The 18,184-nt window shown below is 42.3% G+C and overlaps 2 protein-coding genes across 2 annotated transcripts; both read right to left on the reverse strand.

The window, feature by feature from the left end:
* Positions 1-5,318: 5,318 nt before the first annotated feature.
* On the reverse strand, positions 5,319-8,849 carry LOC129339790 (olfactory receptor 958-like). Its single transcript, XM_054994368.1, has 2 exons — positions 8,824-8,849; positions 5,319-6,270 (listed from the first exon to the last, which is right to left on the reverse strand). Exons 1-2 carry the CDS (start codon positions 8,847-8,849, stop codon positions 5,319-5,321), a joined length of 978 nt encoding a protein of 325 aa, XP_054850343.1.
* A 4,535-nt stretch (positions 8,850-13,384) lies between these two features.
* LOC129339791 (olfactory receptor 10G6-like) lies at positions 13,385-14,305 on the reverse strand. Its single transcript, XM_054994369.1, has one exon. The coding sequence runs from the start codon at positions 14,303-14,305 to the stop codon at positions 13,385-13,387; it is 921 nt and encodes a 306-aa protein (XP_054850344.1).
* Positions 14,306-18,184: the final 3,879 nt, after the last annotated feature.

The following is an 18,184-nucleotide window of genomic DNA, read 5'->3' on the forward strand; positions in this document are numbered from 1 at the left end:
TATAAGTGGTTTTCTAGATTCTTTTAGGGAGCTCACGTACCGGGCAAGATAGCGATGGTCATTTTCTGCCGGTAGATTCTTGTATTGGGCACTCAGATGAGTGCTTGAGGTTCCATCGCTTACGATTGCCTACCATTGACAGACCAATCCATGAACCTGCCTTAATTTTTAAAAAGCTATTGGTCATCATCACTACATCTTTTTTCAGGCGGGCAGCTCTGTTGATCTGCATTTGAAGAGCAAGATTTGAGTCCCGTAGCACCTTAAAGACTACAGATTTCCCCCCCAGTTTTAATATTAAATGGGGTTATAATAGAAGAGAACAATTCATCAGAGGCTTTTAATATTAAAGTAAAGCAAAAAACCCCCTATTTATTCAGCAACCCTATTAGCAGAGGTGAAAAAAAGTCATACATTTTGTCTTACGTTGTCTAAATGCGATGATTCTGTTCTCAACCTATTCGAGGTTGTCACCAATGCCAACTTTACACAGCTGCAGTTTCAAAGCTTCTCTGTAGCCTCTGCAATCTCAGTGTCTCCACAGTCCTATTTTTTAAGCTGGTTTTAACCTACAAGGATCTAGTCCCTATAGTGAATCTTCTTTGCATTGCTACTCAAAATCCCTCCATTGGGCTAACAATTAAAATTGTTTTTCCTCATTCAATCCACATGTTAATTAAAGAAAACTCGAAGGTTTTTTTAAAAGTCGTTTAAGTTATTGGTGATGTCATTCAACCTGAACATCTGTGGTCTAAAAACAGATTGGCTCTAATACCATTGTTGGATTCATCTCTGTTTCATACATAATGCACTATGTACCAAAAGATATTAACATTTGATTTATATGCCACCCTTCAGGTCAGCTTAACACACACTCAGAGTGGTTTGTAAAGTGTGCTATTATTATCCTCATGACAATCACTCTGTGAGGTGGGTGGGGCTGAGAGAACTCTGAGAGAGCTGTGACTGACCCAAGGTCACCCAGGTGGTATCAAGTGAAAAAGTGGAGAATCAGACCCGATTCTCCAGATTACAGTCCTGCCTCTCTTAACCACTACACCAAACTGGCTCAAAACTAAAAAGAAATTGCAAAGAAAGTTGAAACACTGAAAAAAAATCATTTTCGTTTTTTTGCTTTTGAAATCTGAGTTTGAGCGATACTTTTAATAAAGATTGGGTATCAGCCAGCAAAACTAAACATTTTAAAAGGTCCATTTCAATGACGGGATGAAGAGAATATTTAATCTCTCTCACTGTGAAGCAGTAAGAAATCTGGGTGTTTCAGTGTTACTGGATAATAATGACCATTCTCTTGTTAATGAGTTAGATAGTCTAAGCCAGTGGTTCCCAGAGCGAGTGGTAATGCCCCCTTGGATTGACTGGGGTTACCTGTGGATGCTAAAAGACAAGGGCATGGCAGGTAGTGCTGGAGGTGGGCCCCTCTGAGCACTTTGCTCTCTTATTTCTGTTTGACCAGGCTATAGCCTAGAGTGAAACACCTGACTCATTTCAAGTTTCTGCCTCTGCAAGGTGCTGAAATCTGGTGGAAACTGTTGGAATTTTTAGTAAACATACCACATTTTGGGAAACTGCTGCCAGTTTGGTGTAGTGGTTGAGAGCGTGGGACTCTAATCTGGAGAACCGGGTTTGATTCCCCACTCCTCCGCTTGAAGCCAGCTGGGTGACCTTGGGTCAGTCACAGCTCTCTCAGAGCTCTCTCAGCCCCACCCACCTCACAGGGTGTTTTGTTGTGGGGATAATAATGACATACTTTGTAAACCACTCTGAGTGGGTATTAAGTCATCCTGAAGGGCGGTATATAAATCGAATGTGATGATGATGATGATGATGTGTGTTTTTATCTCCAGATAATGTGTGAGTGTAGAGTGCCCTCAATTTGTTAACCACTTACGGCAAATCCAGCAAGGGGTGTTCCGGACACATGAGAAGCAGAGGTGGTTTGCCAGTGCCTTCCTCTGCAGAGTCTTCCTCATTGCTCTCCCATCCAAGTACTGACCTTGCTTAGCTTCCAAGTTCTGATGAGATCAGGCTATACCATGCCACCTCCCCTCTCCTTCAGATAACTAAACATGGTCATTTAAGAGTCCTGCTAAGTGAATCCTGTTAACCAGACACTGGGAAACTGGTATTACTTCATCAAGCCCGTCCATTGCTTTAAGAATTTACTGAACAGTGAAATAGTTACTTGCTGAAATCCTAAGCAGAGTCACTCCATTCTAAGTCCATTGATTTTAGTCTACAACGATCCAGTCCCTATAGTGTTATCTAAGATTTTTGCTAAATGACTTTCAGAATTTGAAAAGCTGGTATCGCTGGATCAAGTTTACCAATTTTGTTGACTTAATAAACTAAATCATTTTAATTGGAGTATGCAGTTCTGAAGGTTTGCAATGAAACATCCATTCTGAGGTGGCACCTTCAGAGAACAGTTATCTAAAGGGCCGTGTGCTGTGTTCCTTTGGATGCTGAAACTGATGCTGGGACTTCAGTTCCACCGAACCATTAAGAGTGTCATTGTAAGCAGCTGGCATAACTCTGCTTAGGATGGTGCAGTAAGTCACTGGGAGACATTAGATGCCACCGTTGTGGAGTAAGTATGAGACAATACAGTGTACTGAGTTAAGGTCTTCCTTCTTCCTCAGCCTTCTTGCTTTCCTCAGCATGAGGCACAATAGCTCAGGTGAGAAAGCAAGATTGTCAAAGCAGCTGGAGAAGAGAAATCTGGCTGTGGAGAAAGAATAGAATCATTACCACCTGCTGGCCAGGTCACTCTTTCCCCAGATAGCTGCTCAGATTGCCTCCCTTGGGAAGGGAAATTCTTGGAGATTTGGGGGTGGAGCCTGGGAGGGGAGGGTTTGGGGAGGGGAGGGACTTCAGTATGGCATAAGACCATATAGTCCATCTTCCAAAGCAGCCATTTTCTCCAGGACAGCCAATCTCTGTTTTGTAGAAATCAGTTGGATTCCTGGGAGATCTCCAGTCCCCACCTGGAGGTGATCAACTTTTATCTACAGACTACAGAGATCAGTTTTCCCTGGAGAAAATGGTAACTTTAGAGGGCAAAATTCCCAGCATGGGGTTGGCAACTTTATGTGAGTGATACTGAAGGAGAAAATATGGAGGGAAAAATAAATGAAACTTTAATAAGGGGGATGTTATCTGAAGGGAAGAAACAAATAAAAGGGGGACTAGCTGGCCCTTTAAGAATTTGATCAGATCCTTTGATTTGATGCAAGGTTCAAGGTGTTTCAAATCCTGTCCCTCCCAATGCTAGTGGGCTCCACTAACCATGATAGCTTGTAGTTAATTGCAGTAAACACTTTCATGGGGTAGGTAAACACCGAAGCTTCATCTAAGGGGTGGGAAATACTAATTAGATTTAGGGTTACCAGCCAATGGTCGTTACTTGGTGAGAGTCAGTGAGTCAAGACATGGAGGGGAGTGCAGTTGGTGTGATGTCACTTCTGAGATGAAACCAGAAATGATGTCATGCCACTCTAGGAATCACCAGAAACTCTATTGTAAAAATAAAGAGTTTCTGCAATTCTTGGGGTGGCATGACATGACTTCCAGGTTTCCCCTAGTTATGAAATCACACTGTGAAAAGGATGGCTTTTTTGGTTAAGTTTTCTCCCACTAGCAAATGGAACAGCAGAGGGAAATGGGGGGTGCCAGAGGGAGGTTCCTACCATAGCTGGCAACCTGGCAACCCTGATTAGATTCCAAAAGGATTAATCTTTTGCAGTGTTTTGCAGTCAGTGCAGTGTATTTTAAAAACATTAAAACAACAACACAGGCTGATGTTTATGCCTTACAAAACACTCAGAGCAGTCAAAGCAATTACAAACATTACAGAACTTTCAAAGTTCAATTGCCCGCCCGTTGCCCTTGAAATAAAACCAGTGACTCAAACCTAATAAGAACAGGATTCAAAGATTACATCCAAAGCACATGTGAAATGTTAAAAATAAAATCACAGAGAACTGTATAAGAGAGTATGGCAAGAAAAAAGAGGCGGAGAGAGAGAAAGTGTGTGTGAGAGAGAGAGAGAGAGAGGCAAAGACAGAGGTCATTTCCACACGTTTAGAGGTATGGTTCACCCTTGGAACTGTGGTGGCTTTTCCCCAAGCATCCACACATTGGCCGTTCCCATACGGCTTACCTGAACCCGGAACACTGCACAGCATGCCGAAAAAAACACGGAAGATCGCGTTTTCTCTCGCGCGTTTTGCACGATGTTGCGCAACGTCGCACAAAACTTGCGAGAGAAAATGCAATCTTCTGCAATTTTTTTGGCATGCTGCGCAGCATTCGGGGTTCAGGTAAGCCGTGTGGGAACGGCCATTATCATTTGCCAATTGTATGCATATTATTTTGTTACCACCTTTTCTGCATCTTTACTGGAACTGCACTTGCTCTGGTGTTTTCTTTTGTTGTGGGTTTACAATGCAGGTTTTTTTTTTTTGCATTTTCTGGCATATGAATGGTTAAAGCACTTCTGAAGAAACGTCTCAATCCAGTTCCTTCCCCAAAGCTCCTTCCCTTCTTCCTTCACATTTCCCTTCAGCCATGGAACCTGCTTGCAACAGGAGCTGCAGGCAAAAAAAATTAAAAGGGGGGTGGGGGTGCTTTTAGGCTATGATGACAAAAGTGCCCTACCTACCTTCCAAAACTTTTGCTTTGGGCTGTTTGGAGGCTGTTCTGTGACCTCACAATGAAAGGGAAGCATTTGTGGGGACTGCATTTACAGTGAAATCCTTAGCAGAGTTATTTCAGTCTAAGCCAATTGAAATCAGTGGGCTTCGGCTTGAGTAACTCTTCTTAGGATTGCACTGATGGAGTATGAGTTTTTGGAGCGACTCGGGAAAAACAGAGACCTAAAGCGGGAGAAAGGCATAAACGATGAGCTGTGCAGAAAAGGCCAGAGAATGGAACAAACATGGCTGACAAAATGGTAAAACTAGGCTCAACTCCCTTCATAGCTTAGTCCTTTAATAGCAAAACTAGCCTCAACTCCCTTCATAGCTTAGTCCTTTAACAGCAAAACTAGGCTCAACTCCCTTCATAGCTAAGTCCTTTCGGAATCAATACGGGTTATGCTAGTCCTGACTAAGTCCTCTAACATTCAAGGGCATTTAGTTGGAACCAACTTATGCTGGATGGTGCAAGCATATGGCCATTAAACATTCCGTTCTTTCAAGTACGCTCGAATGAGAAAGTGACTTGTTGGAGAGTAGAGTGTTATGAAGCTGAGCCTCGCTTGTCCATCACCAAGACAAGCAGCAGAAGACAGTCACCTAGTGGGTTATTGCCTGGGAAACTCTCTTCCCTCCTGTCAGTTTGGTAAAAGCTGCTTTCACTTCCTTGTTTCTCAGGCTGTAGATGACTGGGTTGAGCATGGGTGTTCCCACATACCCAAACAGCTGAACAGGGGTCACCAGAATCTCACTTAGTGATGGCTGAGTGTAAACCAGAAAACAGGGGCCAAAGAAGAGGGCGACTACGGTTAAGTGTGAGGCACAAGTGGATGTTGCCTTGCGCCTTCCCTCCCCAGAACTCATTCTCAGGACAGAATAGACAATGCGGATGTAGGAGGCAAGGATAAGAATGAAGCAAGTCATGGGCACCAGGCCAGTGTTGGTGAAGGTCACTGTCTCAATGATGACTGTGTTGGCACAGGCCAGCTTGACCACAGGAAAGATGTCACAGAAGAAGTAGTCAACTTCATTAGGCCCACAATAGGGGAGGGTAAAAGTCAAGGTAGTGAGAATAGTGGCATGGAAGGAGCTGGTGACCCATGTGCCAGCAGCCAAGATGGTACACACCTTCCTGTTCATGATGATGAGATACCGTAGTGGGTGGCAGATGGCAACGTATCGGTCATAGGCCATGACAGTGTATAAGAGACATTCTGTGCTTCCTAGGAAATGGTAGAAGAAGACCTGGGACATGCATCCCCCAAAGGAAATCATTCTGCTTTGTGCCCAGAGGTTAGCCAACATCTTAGGGGTGCTGACGGAAGTGAAGCCAATGTCAAGGACAGAGAGGTTGCAGAGGAAGAAGTACATAGGAGTGTGGAGACGGGAGTCGGTGAAGATGGCCGTCATGATCAGCAAGTTCCCCAGCAGAGTGCAGATGTAGAAGATTAAGAATACAATGAACAGGATGTTTTGGAGGCCTTCCGTGTGGGGTATGCCAAGGAGGATGAAATGTGTCACCACTGTGAGGTTATCTCCATGGGATCTATTCCTACAGGTAAACAAAAATAACACATGATGAGCGAATATTCGGTTGAATCTGACTTTCTTTCCCTTGAACGATTGGAGGTCTCCTCCTGTGCAAGGAGCTTTCCACTGTGGGGGCAAAGTTCTGTGTATTGGAAGCAAGATCTTTACTTCAGAGGAAGGCCCCACCATTAGCAAAACGGGGCCTATGGATTCAATCCATTGAATGATAATGCGGTCTGAAATATTGCATAGTAAAGAATGGGTCTCCAATGTGGTGCCTGTGGGCCCAATTGTGCCTGCCAACACCTTCGCTGGTTCCTGTCAAGACTTTTTAGAAAGTGGGTGGGGACAAGTGGGGCTTTTGCAAAGCATGGCTTCTGATTGGCCATTGGAGAATTGATTGACTGTGCAGATTTTTTAAAACATTGCTTTGGCAGAAATTGTTTCCACAGCATAAAGATCTTCACAGTGTGACTGAAGGTATGCTGTAGTAGCCATATGTTACTGGCTTCATCTTCTGCTGCAGCAGTTTTGTGGCAGCCATATTGTTGCTGAGCCCACTGTGTCAGAATTCCAAATGTGCCCACAGGCTCAAAAAGGTTGGGGAACCCAGCAATAAAGAGTCGCTTAGTTCAATGGGATTCATTCCGTACAGATAAGAACATTTAACGTTGTAATCAAGTGCCTTGAGCCAGCTTTCAAAAAAATTAGGTTTTTATCTCATCCTTCTAATATAAATGTCTCGATGCATTCATTGTACCCTTTTCATCACAAAATCGTTTGAGAGGTAACGACTAGCTTAAGTTTATGCGGCGAGTTTTCTGATGGAGATTTGAACCCAGAACTTCACAGACATATTCTAACATTCTGATAGCTACAACTGAACTAGTCCTATGCATACATATGAAGCTGGCTTATACTGAATCAGACCATTGGTCCATCAAGGTCATTATTGTCTACTCAGATTGGCAAAGTCTCTCCAGGGCCTCAGGCAGAGGTCTTTTTCATCATCTACTGCCTGGTCTTTTTAATTGGAGATGCCGGGGATTGAACTTGGGACCTTCTACATGCAAAGCAGATGCTCTGACACTGAGCCACAGCCCCCTTCCCATGTAACTATGTTAGTCTCATTCAGGCTGCTTGTAGTTGGAGCAGACATGATGCCACATGGAGAACCAGGCTGCTAAGGCAAGATGTGGGTCAGCTTTTGTCTGATGTGTAAATCCAAGGGCATTGAAGTGCATTTGATGTAACACCAGCGGTGCATTTACTCCAAGAGTAGCTTGATGGGTAGGGGGGATTCTGGATTCTTGTGAGAGACACTCCGTACACTGTGGTTATGTGCAAAGGGAACAAGATCTCAGCCTACCTTGTGATACAGAAACTCTTTGTACCCTTTGTTTTGGTACAAGCAACAGAGACACAGGAACAAAGTATTAGTCATATTTTTTATCATAGAAGATAAAGATTTTGTTACAAAGATGTGATTCAGCCAAAGACAGACACTCAAATCACTGTGATTGCGCTCAGGAAAATGTAAGTATATAGGGAGAATTAAAAAGCATACCAAGAGAATGATACTTAGAAACACTCAGCTTTGGATGGATTTGGCCCCAAGTTTTAATTGTAACTCCCAATTATGAGAATAATAAAAAGCCCATCTATTGTCTGCAAGGAGACACATCAACTATTCATAAATAGATACTTGCTTTACAATATTTTGATTAAACAAGAATGATTTCCCAAAGGGAGAAAAAAATAATTGGATTGTTTTTAAAGCTCAACAATGAAGCTGGCTTATCTCCCTTGAACATATTAAGAAAAAATTGCCCATATATTAACTAATACTACATCACTACATAATGTATAAATAAATCACAAAATGCTTCCTTTAAATTGCTTTAAATATTACATTTATATTTTTTGGGGGTAATTGAAATAAAAAATACAAAAAAGTGTTCAGTGTTTGTCCTCTCATTTGGGCTAATGCTTTTTATTTCTCCATTACAATAATAACTCAAGGTTTATTTAACCATCTGACATTTCAGTGAATTTCCAGTGATTTACAATATGTGTTGACGCATATTGTATTTCTTGCTTTCCTAATAATTTCAAACTCTTAGTGGGAACTAAATGGCAGAAATGGACAGATACATTGGTCAGTTTTATGGAAGTTTGCCATTTGAAGTGACTGAAAATTTCATATAAATCACTGTACACAAAATACAACATTAAAATTAAATTGAAAATTAAAAATTAAAAAAGCTGATGGACTTGCAAGAGGTTAAACGAGTATTAAAGAGAGACAGAGACGAATGCCATCACATTTTATATTAATGGTTCTGTTTGTTGTTATTATTTCATTGTCCCCACTTGTGCATGGAGAGCTGTGCGTATGAGTTTTCTTTCTGTGCCAGCTCAAAGGTCCACCTAGTCCACTGGCACAATTACCATGGGAACAATCCTAAGCAGATCTGCTCAGAAATAAAGTCCCATGTTATTCGTTGGGACTTATTCCCAGGAAAACTGCTCTTATCTTTGAGGTCAGTAAGTGGTTATCTATTGGAGAACTCACAAACCAAGCAACTTGGTGATGGTCATCTTGTCTTGGTAGTTTCCTGCAGTGAGCACTCAGAGATAAATACTAGAGGTTCCGTTGCTTGCCATTACAAACCAAAAACCATTGACAGACTGATCTATAAATTTGTCTTAATTTTTTTTAAAGCTATTGGTCATTGCTGTATCTTTGTTTCAGGTGGGTAGCCATGTTGATCTGCAATAGAAGAGTAAGTTCAAGTCCCATAGCACCTTAAAGACTACAGCTTTTAAAAGTTTTAACATTAAACGGGGTTGTAATTGAAGAGAACAATCCACCTTCAGTGGCTTTTAATCTTGACGTAAAGCAAAAAGCTCTTTATTCAGCAAACCCAGTTACCCACAAGGGTGATGAATAGACTTACATTTTGTCTTACGCTGTCTAAATGTGGTGTTGACTCTGCTCAATGTTGTCATCAATGGTAACTTCGCACACAGCTGCAGTTTCAACTCTGTAGCCTCAGCCAACTCAGTTTCTCCACAGTTCCATCTTTTAAGCTCGTTTAAGTCTATAAGGATCAGGTCCCCAAAGTGAAGCATCTTTGCGTTGCTACTCGAAATCCCTCCATTGGGCTAACAATTAAAATTGTTTTTTTCTCATTCCACTCACATGTTAATTAGAAAAGACTCAAGGTTTTTTAAAATAAAAGTTATTGGTGATACTAATCAACTGAAATAGCTGTGGTTTAAAACCAGGTTGGCTCTTATACCATTGTCGGACTTTTCTGTTTCATACATAATGCAGTATGAATCAATGTTGCAAAGAAAATGGAAACACTGAAAAAAATCATTTTCAGATTTTTGCATTTGAAATTGAGTTTGAACAATACTTTTAATAAAGAGAGGAGATCATCTGGGCAAAACTAAGCATTTTAAAGGCTCATTTCAATGAGGGGATGAAGAAAATATTCAATCTCATTCGCTGTGAAGCGATAAGACATCTGGGTGTTTAAGTATTACCGGATAATGACCCGTGATAGTCATGAAGCTATTTAGGAATTAAAGAAGTTCTGAAGTTTTCTAATGGAAACATCCATTCTGAGGTGGTATCTTCGGATAACAGTTATCTAAAGGGTTGTGTGGCATGCTCCTTTGGATGCTCAAACTCAAATTGATGCTGTGGCTTCAGGTCCCCTCCAGACATTAACAGTGCCATCCTAAGCTCTTTTCTCCAGGGGATTGCTCCTTGTTGTCTGGAGACCAGTTATCATTTTGTGAGATCTCCAGTCTCTATCAGTAGGTAGACAACCTTAGTAGAAGCTCTGGTGGAGATTTTTCCTCCTTCTCTGCAGCCAGTTTGCTCTCTTCTTGGAGGCTGCCTTGGTGCTAGGATGAAAAAAAGCCGCAGAGGAAGTGGTGTGTATTTAAAGGTCGGGCCCTTTATTTCCATCTCTGGCATGAGGCCCCTACTTCAGGGATGTTCACTGATAGGGAATTTCTATGACCCCTAGTCTAAAAGACATGTGTATGAGCATTTTTTGGAGTTGACCTTTCACACAGAAGGCTTTTTCTTGTAATTAGATTTCTTCTGACACAGTTTCAAACATTGAACACTGCAAGGTTAGAAAGCCCTATTGCAAGGACAGTATCTCTCTTGTTTTGTCTTTGTACTCAAGAATATACCTTGGATAAGCACCCTCTCAGGAAGACACCCACTTATTCCTGTGTGGCACCAGACATGTAGCATGTTTATATTACAGAGAAAGTTTACTGTCTTGTCAATCAGGCCCGTTTGGGTGCCATGTCTCCTGAAGAATTTGATTCCAAAGAATTGTTTGTATCTAGTTTTGTATAACAATTTTATTTTTTATTCTGTAAACAATTAGCTTTGAAAGTATATAAGATTCTCTGCTATGGCTGATCTTTATGCTTATGTTCTAACGAGGCATAGCATCTGAGACTTATTATTAATAAAACTCATATTTCTTCTTTGATCACAGTTTGGCGTCTTGATTAATGGAGGGTAATGGATGTCATGGAAAATAAAATTAAAGCAGAGTACTTCTTAAAGAAATTTCCTTAATACTCACAGCTTACCCATCCTCAGTCCCTCCAACATTTCAAAGTGGGGCTACATTGGAGAGTGCTCAGAAGAGCTACAGATGGCATGTCAAAGAGTCATGTGTGGCTCCCAATCCATTGGGTAAATATTGCTGGTTTAGTGTTTTATTTATAAAAGGGACTTTTAGCTAAATGGGGCTTCTGGCTCAGCTCAGCCTGGACATTCATATTCTGCAAGGCTCAGATCTTCCTAAGTTCACTGTTGCCCTGTTCATTCTCTGTGGCTCTGCCATTGCCAAGCAGCCTGCAATTACTGGACAGGGGGCACATGATATGGATGGCTTGTGTTACAGACAGCAGTTCTTAAAGCTGACACCAAGACCATGAATCTTAGTATTAAGCCCTGGATATGAATACACAGTATTTTATCTATTTAGTGGTTTAAATTGCTATCACTCTGGAAAAGAGAGCAATCCAACGCAGTAAAAAAAGGCAGTAAAATAATAAAAAACCCTTAACATCCCAACTTAAAACCATCCAAATTTAGCCATTATAAAACCAACAAAATGCAACCCTAGAAGTGGCTGTCAATGTATCAATGTCAGCAGGCAGGAATGAGGCAATAATATGGCAAAACAGGTGATTAAGACTTCAGTTAAAAGCCTGGGTAAACAGATGAATAGCATTTCCAAAAGTTTTGGGCTGGTGCCTAAAAGACAGCAAGGAGGAGGAAATTCCAGAAATGGGGTGCCACCACTGAGAAAATCCTGTCTTTAGTTGTTGCCAGGTGTCAGAGCCTGAGTGTGTGTTATGTGTTGTCAAGTCACCTCCGACTTATGGTGACCGTATGAATGAAAGACCTCCAAAATGTCCTATCATTAACAGACTTGCTCAAATCCTGCAAACCGGAGGACGTGGCTTCTTTTATTGAGCCAAGCCATCTCATTTTAGGTCTTCCTCTTTTCTACTGCCTTCCAGTTTTCCCAGCATCATCGATTTTTCTAGAGAATCTTGTCTTCTCGTGATGTAACCAAAGTACGATAGCCTTAGGGCCAAGCTGCAAGTGATGAATGACACTTGAACGGTAAGTGGATCGAGTGGAGGGCAAGTGAACTTTGTCACTTGTAGTTTGGCCCTGAGTCTTGTCATTTTAGCTTCTAGGGAGGATTCAGGCTTGATTTGATCTAGTACCCATGTTATGTATTGAGCTAGCTTCAGGGAGAACTAGGCTCCTAAGGTAACCAATCCTATCAGGAATTGGGATGTCAGCAACCAATCGTTATTCCCTTGGACATGAGCCAATTGCAATCAAGTAAACAGGATGCCTTTTGTTTAGTGCATGCAAATGAAGGATCCTAAAGCCTACGTTCTTATTGGGTTGTTATGGATATGGGGTGGAGTTGGGAGTGTATATATTGTGGCCCCCTCAGGGCCAGTTGTTATTCTCTTGTACAATAAACTATACTATGAGCTGAAGTCACTGCCTGGCTGAATCACTTGCGGGGCGTACCCCAGTACATAATAACCCACGTTTGTCTTTCTGACTGTTCATGGTATCCACAAAACTCTCCTCCAGCACCACATTTCAAATGAATCAATTTTCTTCCTCTCAGCTTTCTTCACTGTCCAACTTTCACATCCATACATGGCAATGGGGAATACCATAGTTAGGATTATCTTGATCTCAGTTCCCAGAGAGACATCTTTATCTTTAAGGATCTTATCTAGCTCCCTCACAGCTGCTCTTCTGAGTCTCAATCTTCTTCTGATTTCTTCATTGCAGTCTCTCTGTTGGTTGAGGATTGAGCCGAGAAATAGAAGATCTTGAACAATTTCAAGATTTGAGATGAGGGCTTTGATTGGTAAGCTAAACTGTACAGAAGAGGATGGCCCTTCAGATACCACAACCCAAAGCTGTTTAGGTAAATCTATTTCTAAAAATGTATAAAAGGATTACATTTAATTTTTAAGAGTCACCTTCTATCCAAAATCAAAAAGAGTCCAGTAGCACCTTTAAGACTAACCAACTTTATTGTTGCATAAGCTTTCGAGAATCACAGTTCCCTTCATCAGATGTGATACTCGAAAGCTTATGCTACAATAAAGTTGGTTAGTCTTAAAAGGTGCTACTGGACTCTTTTTGATTTTGCTACTACAGACTAACACGGCTAACTCCTCTGGATCTATGACCTTCTATCCAGGCTCGCTTTTAGTACCTGAAATGTCTTCATAGGCATGTCTTAAGTCATCTCTACACCTCTGTTGCTTCTTTATGTTCAATTATAATCTTAATCTAGTAGGAGTATTTATATTGCAAACTCGGATGCTGGTTACTGTGGGTTTTATATTCACATTACAACTTCTTGTGTGTGAAAATCCCTTAAGAAAACAGGAATGGAAATGGAGCAGACATAGGGCCAAACTACAAGTGGAGAATGACACTTGAACGGCAAGTATATTCCTCCCTGTTCACTTGCCCTCCACTTGCTCTCCACTCGATCCACTTGCCGTTCAAGTGTCATTCTTGGACAGAGGCACCATCATTTCCTATCCTTCAGACTAAAGATGGCATCTTTCATCTCTTGGTTTCTGAGTGTATATATGAGTGGGTTGAGGAATGGGGTCAGCGTGGTATAGAAGACCCCTATCACCCCACTGAGGAGATCCTGAGCTCCTGGGCGTAGGTAGTTGAATGCAAGAGGCACGTAGCAGATCATCACCACAATGAGATGGGCAGCACAGGTGGAGAACGCCCGACGCTGCCCTTCGGCAGAGTGGATCTTCAGAATAGCAGAGAGAATGTATGCATAAGTCATCAGAATCAAGAAGATGCATGTTATGGCCACCAAACCAATGTCAATCAAAGTAAACACCTCATTGAATGTTGTGTCTGCACAAGCCAACTTCAGCATGGCAGGTATATCGCAAAAGATGTAGCCAATCTCATTGTGCAGGCCATAGGGCAACCAGAATGTGACAGTGGTTTCAATTATAGAGTGGAGGCAGCCTCCAAGCCACGCACCCAGTGAAAGGCACAAGCATGCTCTGGGACTCATGATGGTGCTATAATGGAGAGGTCTGCAGATGGCCAGGAATCGGTCGTATGCCATCACGGTGTACAGGAAGAATTCAGAGCAGCCCAGGAAGTGGTAGAAGAAGAGCTGGATCATGCAACCTCTCAAGGAGATGATCTGGCCACCTTCAACAAATCCTGCAATCATCTTGGGAACAATCACAGAGGACATGGAGATATCCAAGATGGACAAGTGACAGAGAAACCAGTACATTGGCTTCTGCAGCTGTGTTTTGGATGCTACAGCTAGAACAACTAGGGTATTTCCAGTGATAGTCAGAAAATAAATGAGCAGGAAGAAGATGAAGACAGGAGCATGTAGCCTTTTAGGGTATGGAATGCCCAAGAGGACAAACTCAGCCAAAGTAGTTTGGTTTTCACACGCCATCCATGTGGTATTGCTATCTGCAAAAGAAAACTTGATAAGTGTTTTTGAGGTACAGGAGGGCAGGGAAGTGAGGCACATAAGAATAACTTGTAGATATAGACAGTGGCGTAGCATGGGTTGAATGAACCCCAGGCAAGGCAAGTATTGGAGCTTTTTTTTGCTCGGCATCACAGACCTGCGTGATGACATCACTTCTGGTGATGTCATCACATAGGGTGCACTACCACAGCCAGCTCGGCTGCTGCAGGAAGGCCAGCTTGGCACCTAGCAAGCTGGCCACCCCATCAATGCACAGGTGGCATGGGCAGCCTCCCCACAGGTGTGGCTCAGCTGGGCACCGAGCTGGTCTTCCTGCAGCAGCTGAGCTGGCTGCAGTGGCGCAGGCAGCTGAGGCGGAGGGGGGCAGAGATGAGCTGGCTGTCCTGTTGGCACATAGGTGGTGTGGGCTGCCTCCCCAAGGCTGTGGTGCAGTCTCTTATGCCCCCATGAATTTTGCACCCGGGGCAATCGCCCCTCTGGCCTTCCATGCTATGCCACTGGATATAGACAGGAAGGAAGGTGGCATGGTATAGTCAGAACCTAAGCAGGATTGGTCCTGGCTGGGCCAAGGATGGGATGGGAAATCACCAAGGAAGACAAAGGTTGCCCTGCAAAGGAAGGCAATGCCAAAGCACCTTCATTTTTCGCTTGCCCTGGAACGGGGCAGGGATTAGAAGACCTTTTTCTTCCATTTTCACCTACCCATTTGTTAAGATCCTCTGAGGCCCTTGTGATCCTCCCTCCCTCTTTTGAGATTAGGCACTTCATGCATGTACCTGGATTTTGAAATATCTTTTTTCTGGCTGGCACTAGATTGTGTGACCTTATGGCACCATGGTAAAGAGACTTATTAGTACTGTCAGGCTTGCATGACATTTTGACACCAGCTTTATTTTGCTTCCATTGGCAGAGGAGGGGAGGGCGATTTCCTCCTCTAACAACAGATTCCCACTTACCCTCCCATGCTGTTCTTGTCAGTACCATGACACCCAAGAGCACATTTGGGGGGGATCAATGGGCTACAGTAGGATTGAGGAGGAAGGGTAGCCCCACTCTCCTAGCTTCATTCTTCTGACAGTAGTTTGGATCCAGTCCAATAACTGTTTTATCTGTTGCTGCTTATTTAACATAACTGATAGCCTACTGACATCATTTTAGTTGCCTTTATCTCTCTGTTGCATTTTGCCTTTTCCTCTGATGGATTCAGGCTGTTATGATTTTATTGTAAAAAAGCACATAATAATAATAATAGCTTCAAATATAACAGCTTTTTTCTAGTATATTCTCCATCACAGTCCTAGAATCTAAAATCTTATCCTGCACTCTCTCAGAGTTATCCTCTCAATTATTTCTTCACTATGCTTGAAGACTTCCTATTTCCAACTATTTTAGCTAGATGATTCTATTGTTCTGGATATGTAGAAAACTTTGGATAGATGTGATGATAAGAACCTGTTACGCAAATTAGTCGGGGGGATTAGCTTTAAAGCAACTGGAATTCTCCACCTATGTTTATGGGGGATTATTCCCTTAAGAGAACTCTCAAAAATAGCCAGGCCGATGATCAACCAGAAAGGGTTTTTTTAAAAATTAAAATAGAAATAAAAGGGCAAATGTTCAGAAAAGCACACACAGTACACATAAGAGGTTAACTAAGAGGAAATCAGGGAGGAAAGGTGGAGAAAGCAGTTTTGGGGAAGGTGATAGTTACCAGTCTTGAAGATAGGGGTCCATGGAGGTAGCAGCAAAATGACCAGTGTTTCCAAAGAAGAGAAGAGGCCCAAATGGTTTTGGGGACATGTGTTCAGATCCAAAGACACACATACACACTGAAGGCTAGGAAATCCAGATATAGGGCAAAATGCTCCCTGAGGCAAGCTGACATCTTGGCCCCCAAAACAATGTGATGGCTTTCTCTAGAAGTGGACAATGGAGTTGGGAGAGGCTTGATGTTTTTATCTGAGGTGGACTATAGGTGTCAATGGTGCCTGATGACCACTTGAGTACTGGATTAGGAAAAGCTACCAGGTTTGCTGAATAGCTTGGGTGTTGTTTGATTAGAGTAAATGGGTGAGGGAAAGTATGGCCAAGCATTGACAAAATGGGTCAAGAATTTTCCTGGGAGCTTCATTGTGCTATGTTATGCATCTCTCCAGGGCAAGGAAGGGGTGTTTAGTTAGTTAGCTGCTCTGACTTTCCTTTTAAAATATTTTCCAGCCCCCCCCCACTTACCTGACTGGCATCCATTTTTTTTATTTCATGCCAGGCAGTGCCTTGCACTTATGCTATATGAGGAAAAGGGGTTATGATTTTATATCTATAAACTGCCTCCCAGAGAGAGGAGGGGTCTGACTGCTAACAGTCCGGTGGCATCACTTCTTTTGAAGCATTTGTTGCAGGAGGAGGCAATATGACAAACAAAATCTTGCCTGATTGTTTTGCTCTTTGCAAGTGATTTTTCTGCGGATATTTATCTCCTTCAGCTTCTCCTGCCAGGCTTTTCGAATGTTACATCATCCATGTTCCCCAGCTTTGTGGGTTTTCTTCTCCCTTAGGATATCATTACCCTTCTTCAAGATCCTAGCATATAATTGCTCCATGGAGAATCCAAAAAGATTGTTTTATTTGTGTATGCATAACTATCTGAGGAATTAGAACAAAATAAGAAGCTAAAATGACAAAACTGAGGCTCTTGTACTTTGATCACATCATGAGAAGACAAGATTCTCTGGAAAAGTCAATAATGCTAGGAAAAGTGGAAGGCAGTAGGAAAAGAAGAAGACCTAAAACGAGATGGCTTGACTCAATAAAAGAAGCCACGTCCTCCAGTTTGCAGGATCTGAGCGAGTCTGTTAAAGATAGAATGTTTTGGAGGTCTTTCATTCATAGGGTCGCCATAGGTCGGAGGTGACTTGATGGCACATAACACACATGAATCCAGTAGCACCTTGGGAAACCAGTGAAATTTTCCAGAGTGTTAGCTTTCATTAGTCAAAGCTCAGTTTGTCAGATAGAAGGGGATTAACCAAGGGGACCAAAAATACGGTGTATTTGGAAGAAAACATATGGATCAAACAATTTTGCTCTTTCTCCCTAGTTGATCATAGCAATGCATCATAAAAGACTTTGGGGATTCAAGCGGTCCAACCACTAGGCAAACCTACTTGAGCACTTAGAGTGCCAGAATTACAGGGGCACCCAAAAACCTCTGGGGAGTGGATGGAGTGCCACCTTTTCCTGAATCAGAATACTAGCCTGTCTAGAATAGTATTGCCAACAACCTGGAGGGAAAAAATGTCCTGTCCCTTTAATAACTGTTCAGAGGAATGAATTCTCGCTTGTCTGTCTACCATATTAGTGGGAGGGTGTCAAAGTTAGAATTTACCTGGGGTACCAAAAACACTTGGCCCAGCCCTGTTGGAGATACCAACGTTCTCCCTTCCTTAAAATCCACCTTTCCCCTGAAGGCTTCAAAATGACCCCTTAGTTCCCAGTGAAAGCAAAGAATAAAGGTGACTCTATGGCTGGGAAAATCCAGTTCTGGAACTCTGTCCCCAGAGAGATTCACCTGTCCCCTTCTGTTGCCGTTTTCGGCCAGCGTGAAGACGCAGTTCTGTTTTGTAGTGATCTCTCTTTCGTGCCCTACGTTTTAATTGTTTTATGTATGCGTGTTTTATTATACAGTAACCCAGAATTTAAAACAATTCCTCCTAAAAGAGGTAGTAGTATAAACAAAGATTTTATTACACAGTTGTCAATATACAATAAACAATATAGATTACAGGAGAAAATAATTACTTTCACATTTTTTCACCTCTTTGCACTTAACTGCTCACATTT

Source organism: Eublepharis macularius, chromosome 12 (genome assembly GCF_028583425.1).
Source record: "Eublepharis macularius isolate TG4126 chromosome 12, MPM_Emac_v1.0, whole genome shotgun sequence".
NCBI classification, from domain to species: Eukaryota; Metazoa; Chordata; class Lepidosauria; order Squamata; family Eublepharidae; genus Eublepharis; species Eublepharis macularius.

Bases quoted from the DNA above. Each gene is read 5' to 3' on its own strand.
- LOC129339790 (XM_054994368.1), bottom strand. From the start codon at position 8,849: ATGACCATCACCAAGTTGCTTGGTTT. The intron at 6,271-8,823 runs GTGAGTTCTCCA...GTTTACCTGTAG, and splicing joins ATCACCAAGTTGCTTGGTTT to GAATAGATCCCATGGAGATA.
- LOC129339791 (XM_054994369.1), bottom strand. From the start codon at position 14,305: ATGGCGTGTGAAAACCAAACTACTTTGGCTGAGTTTGTCCTCTTGGGC.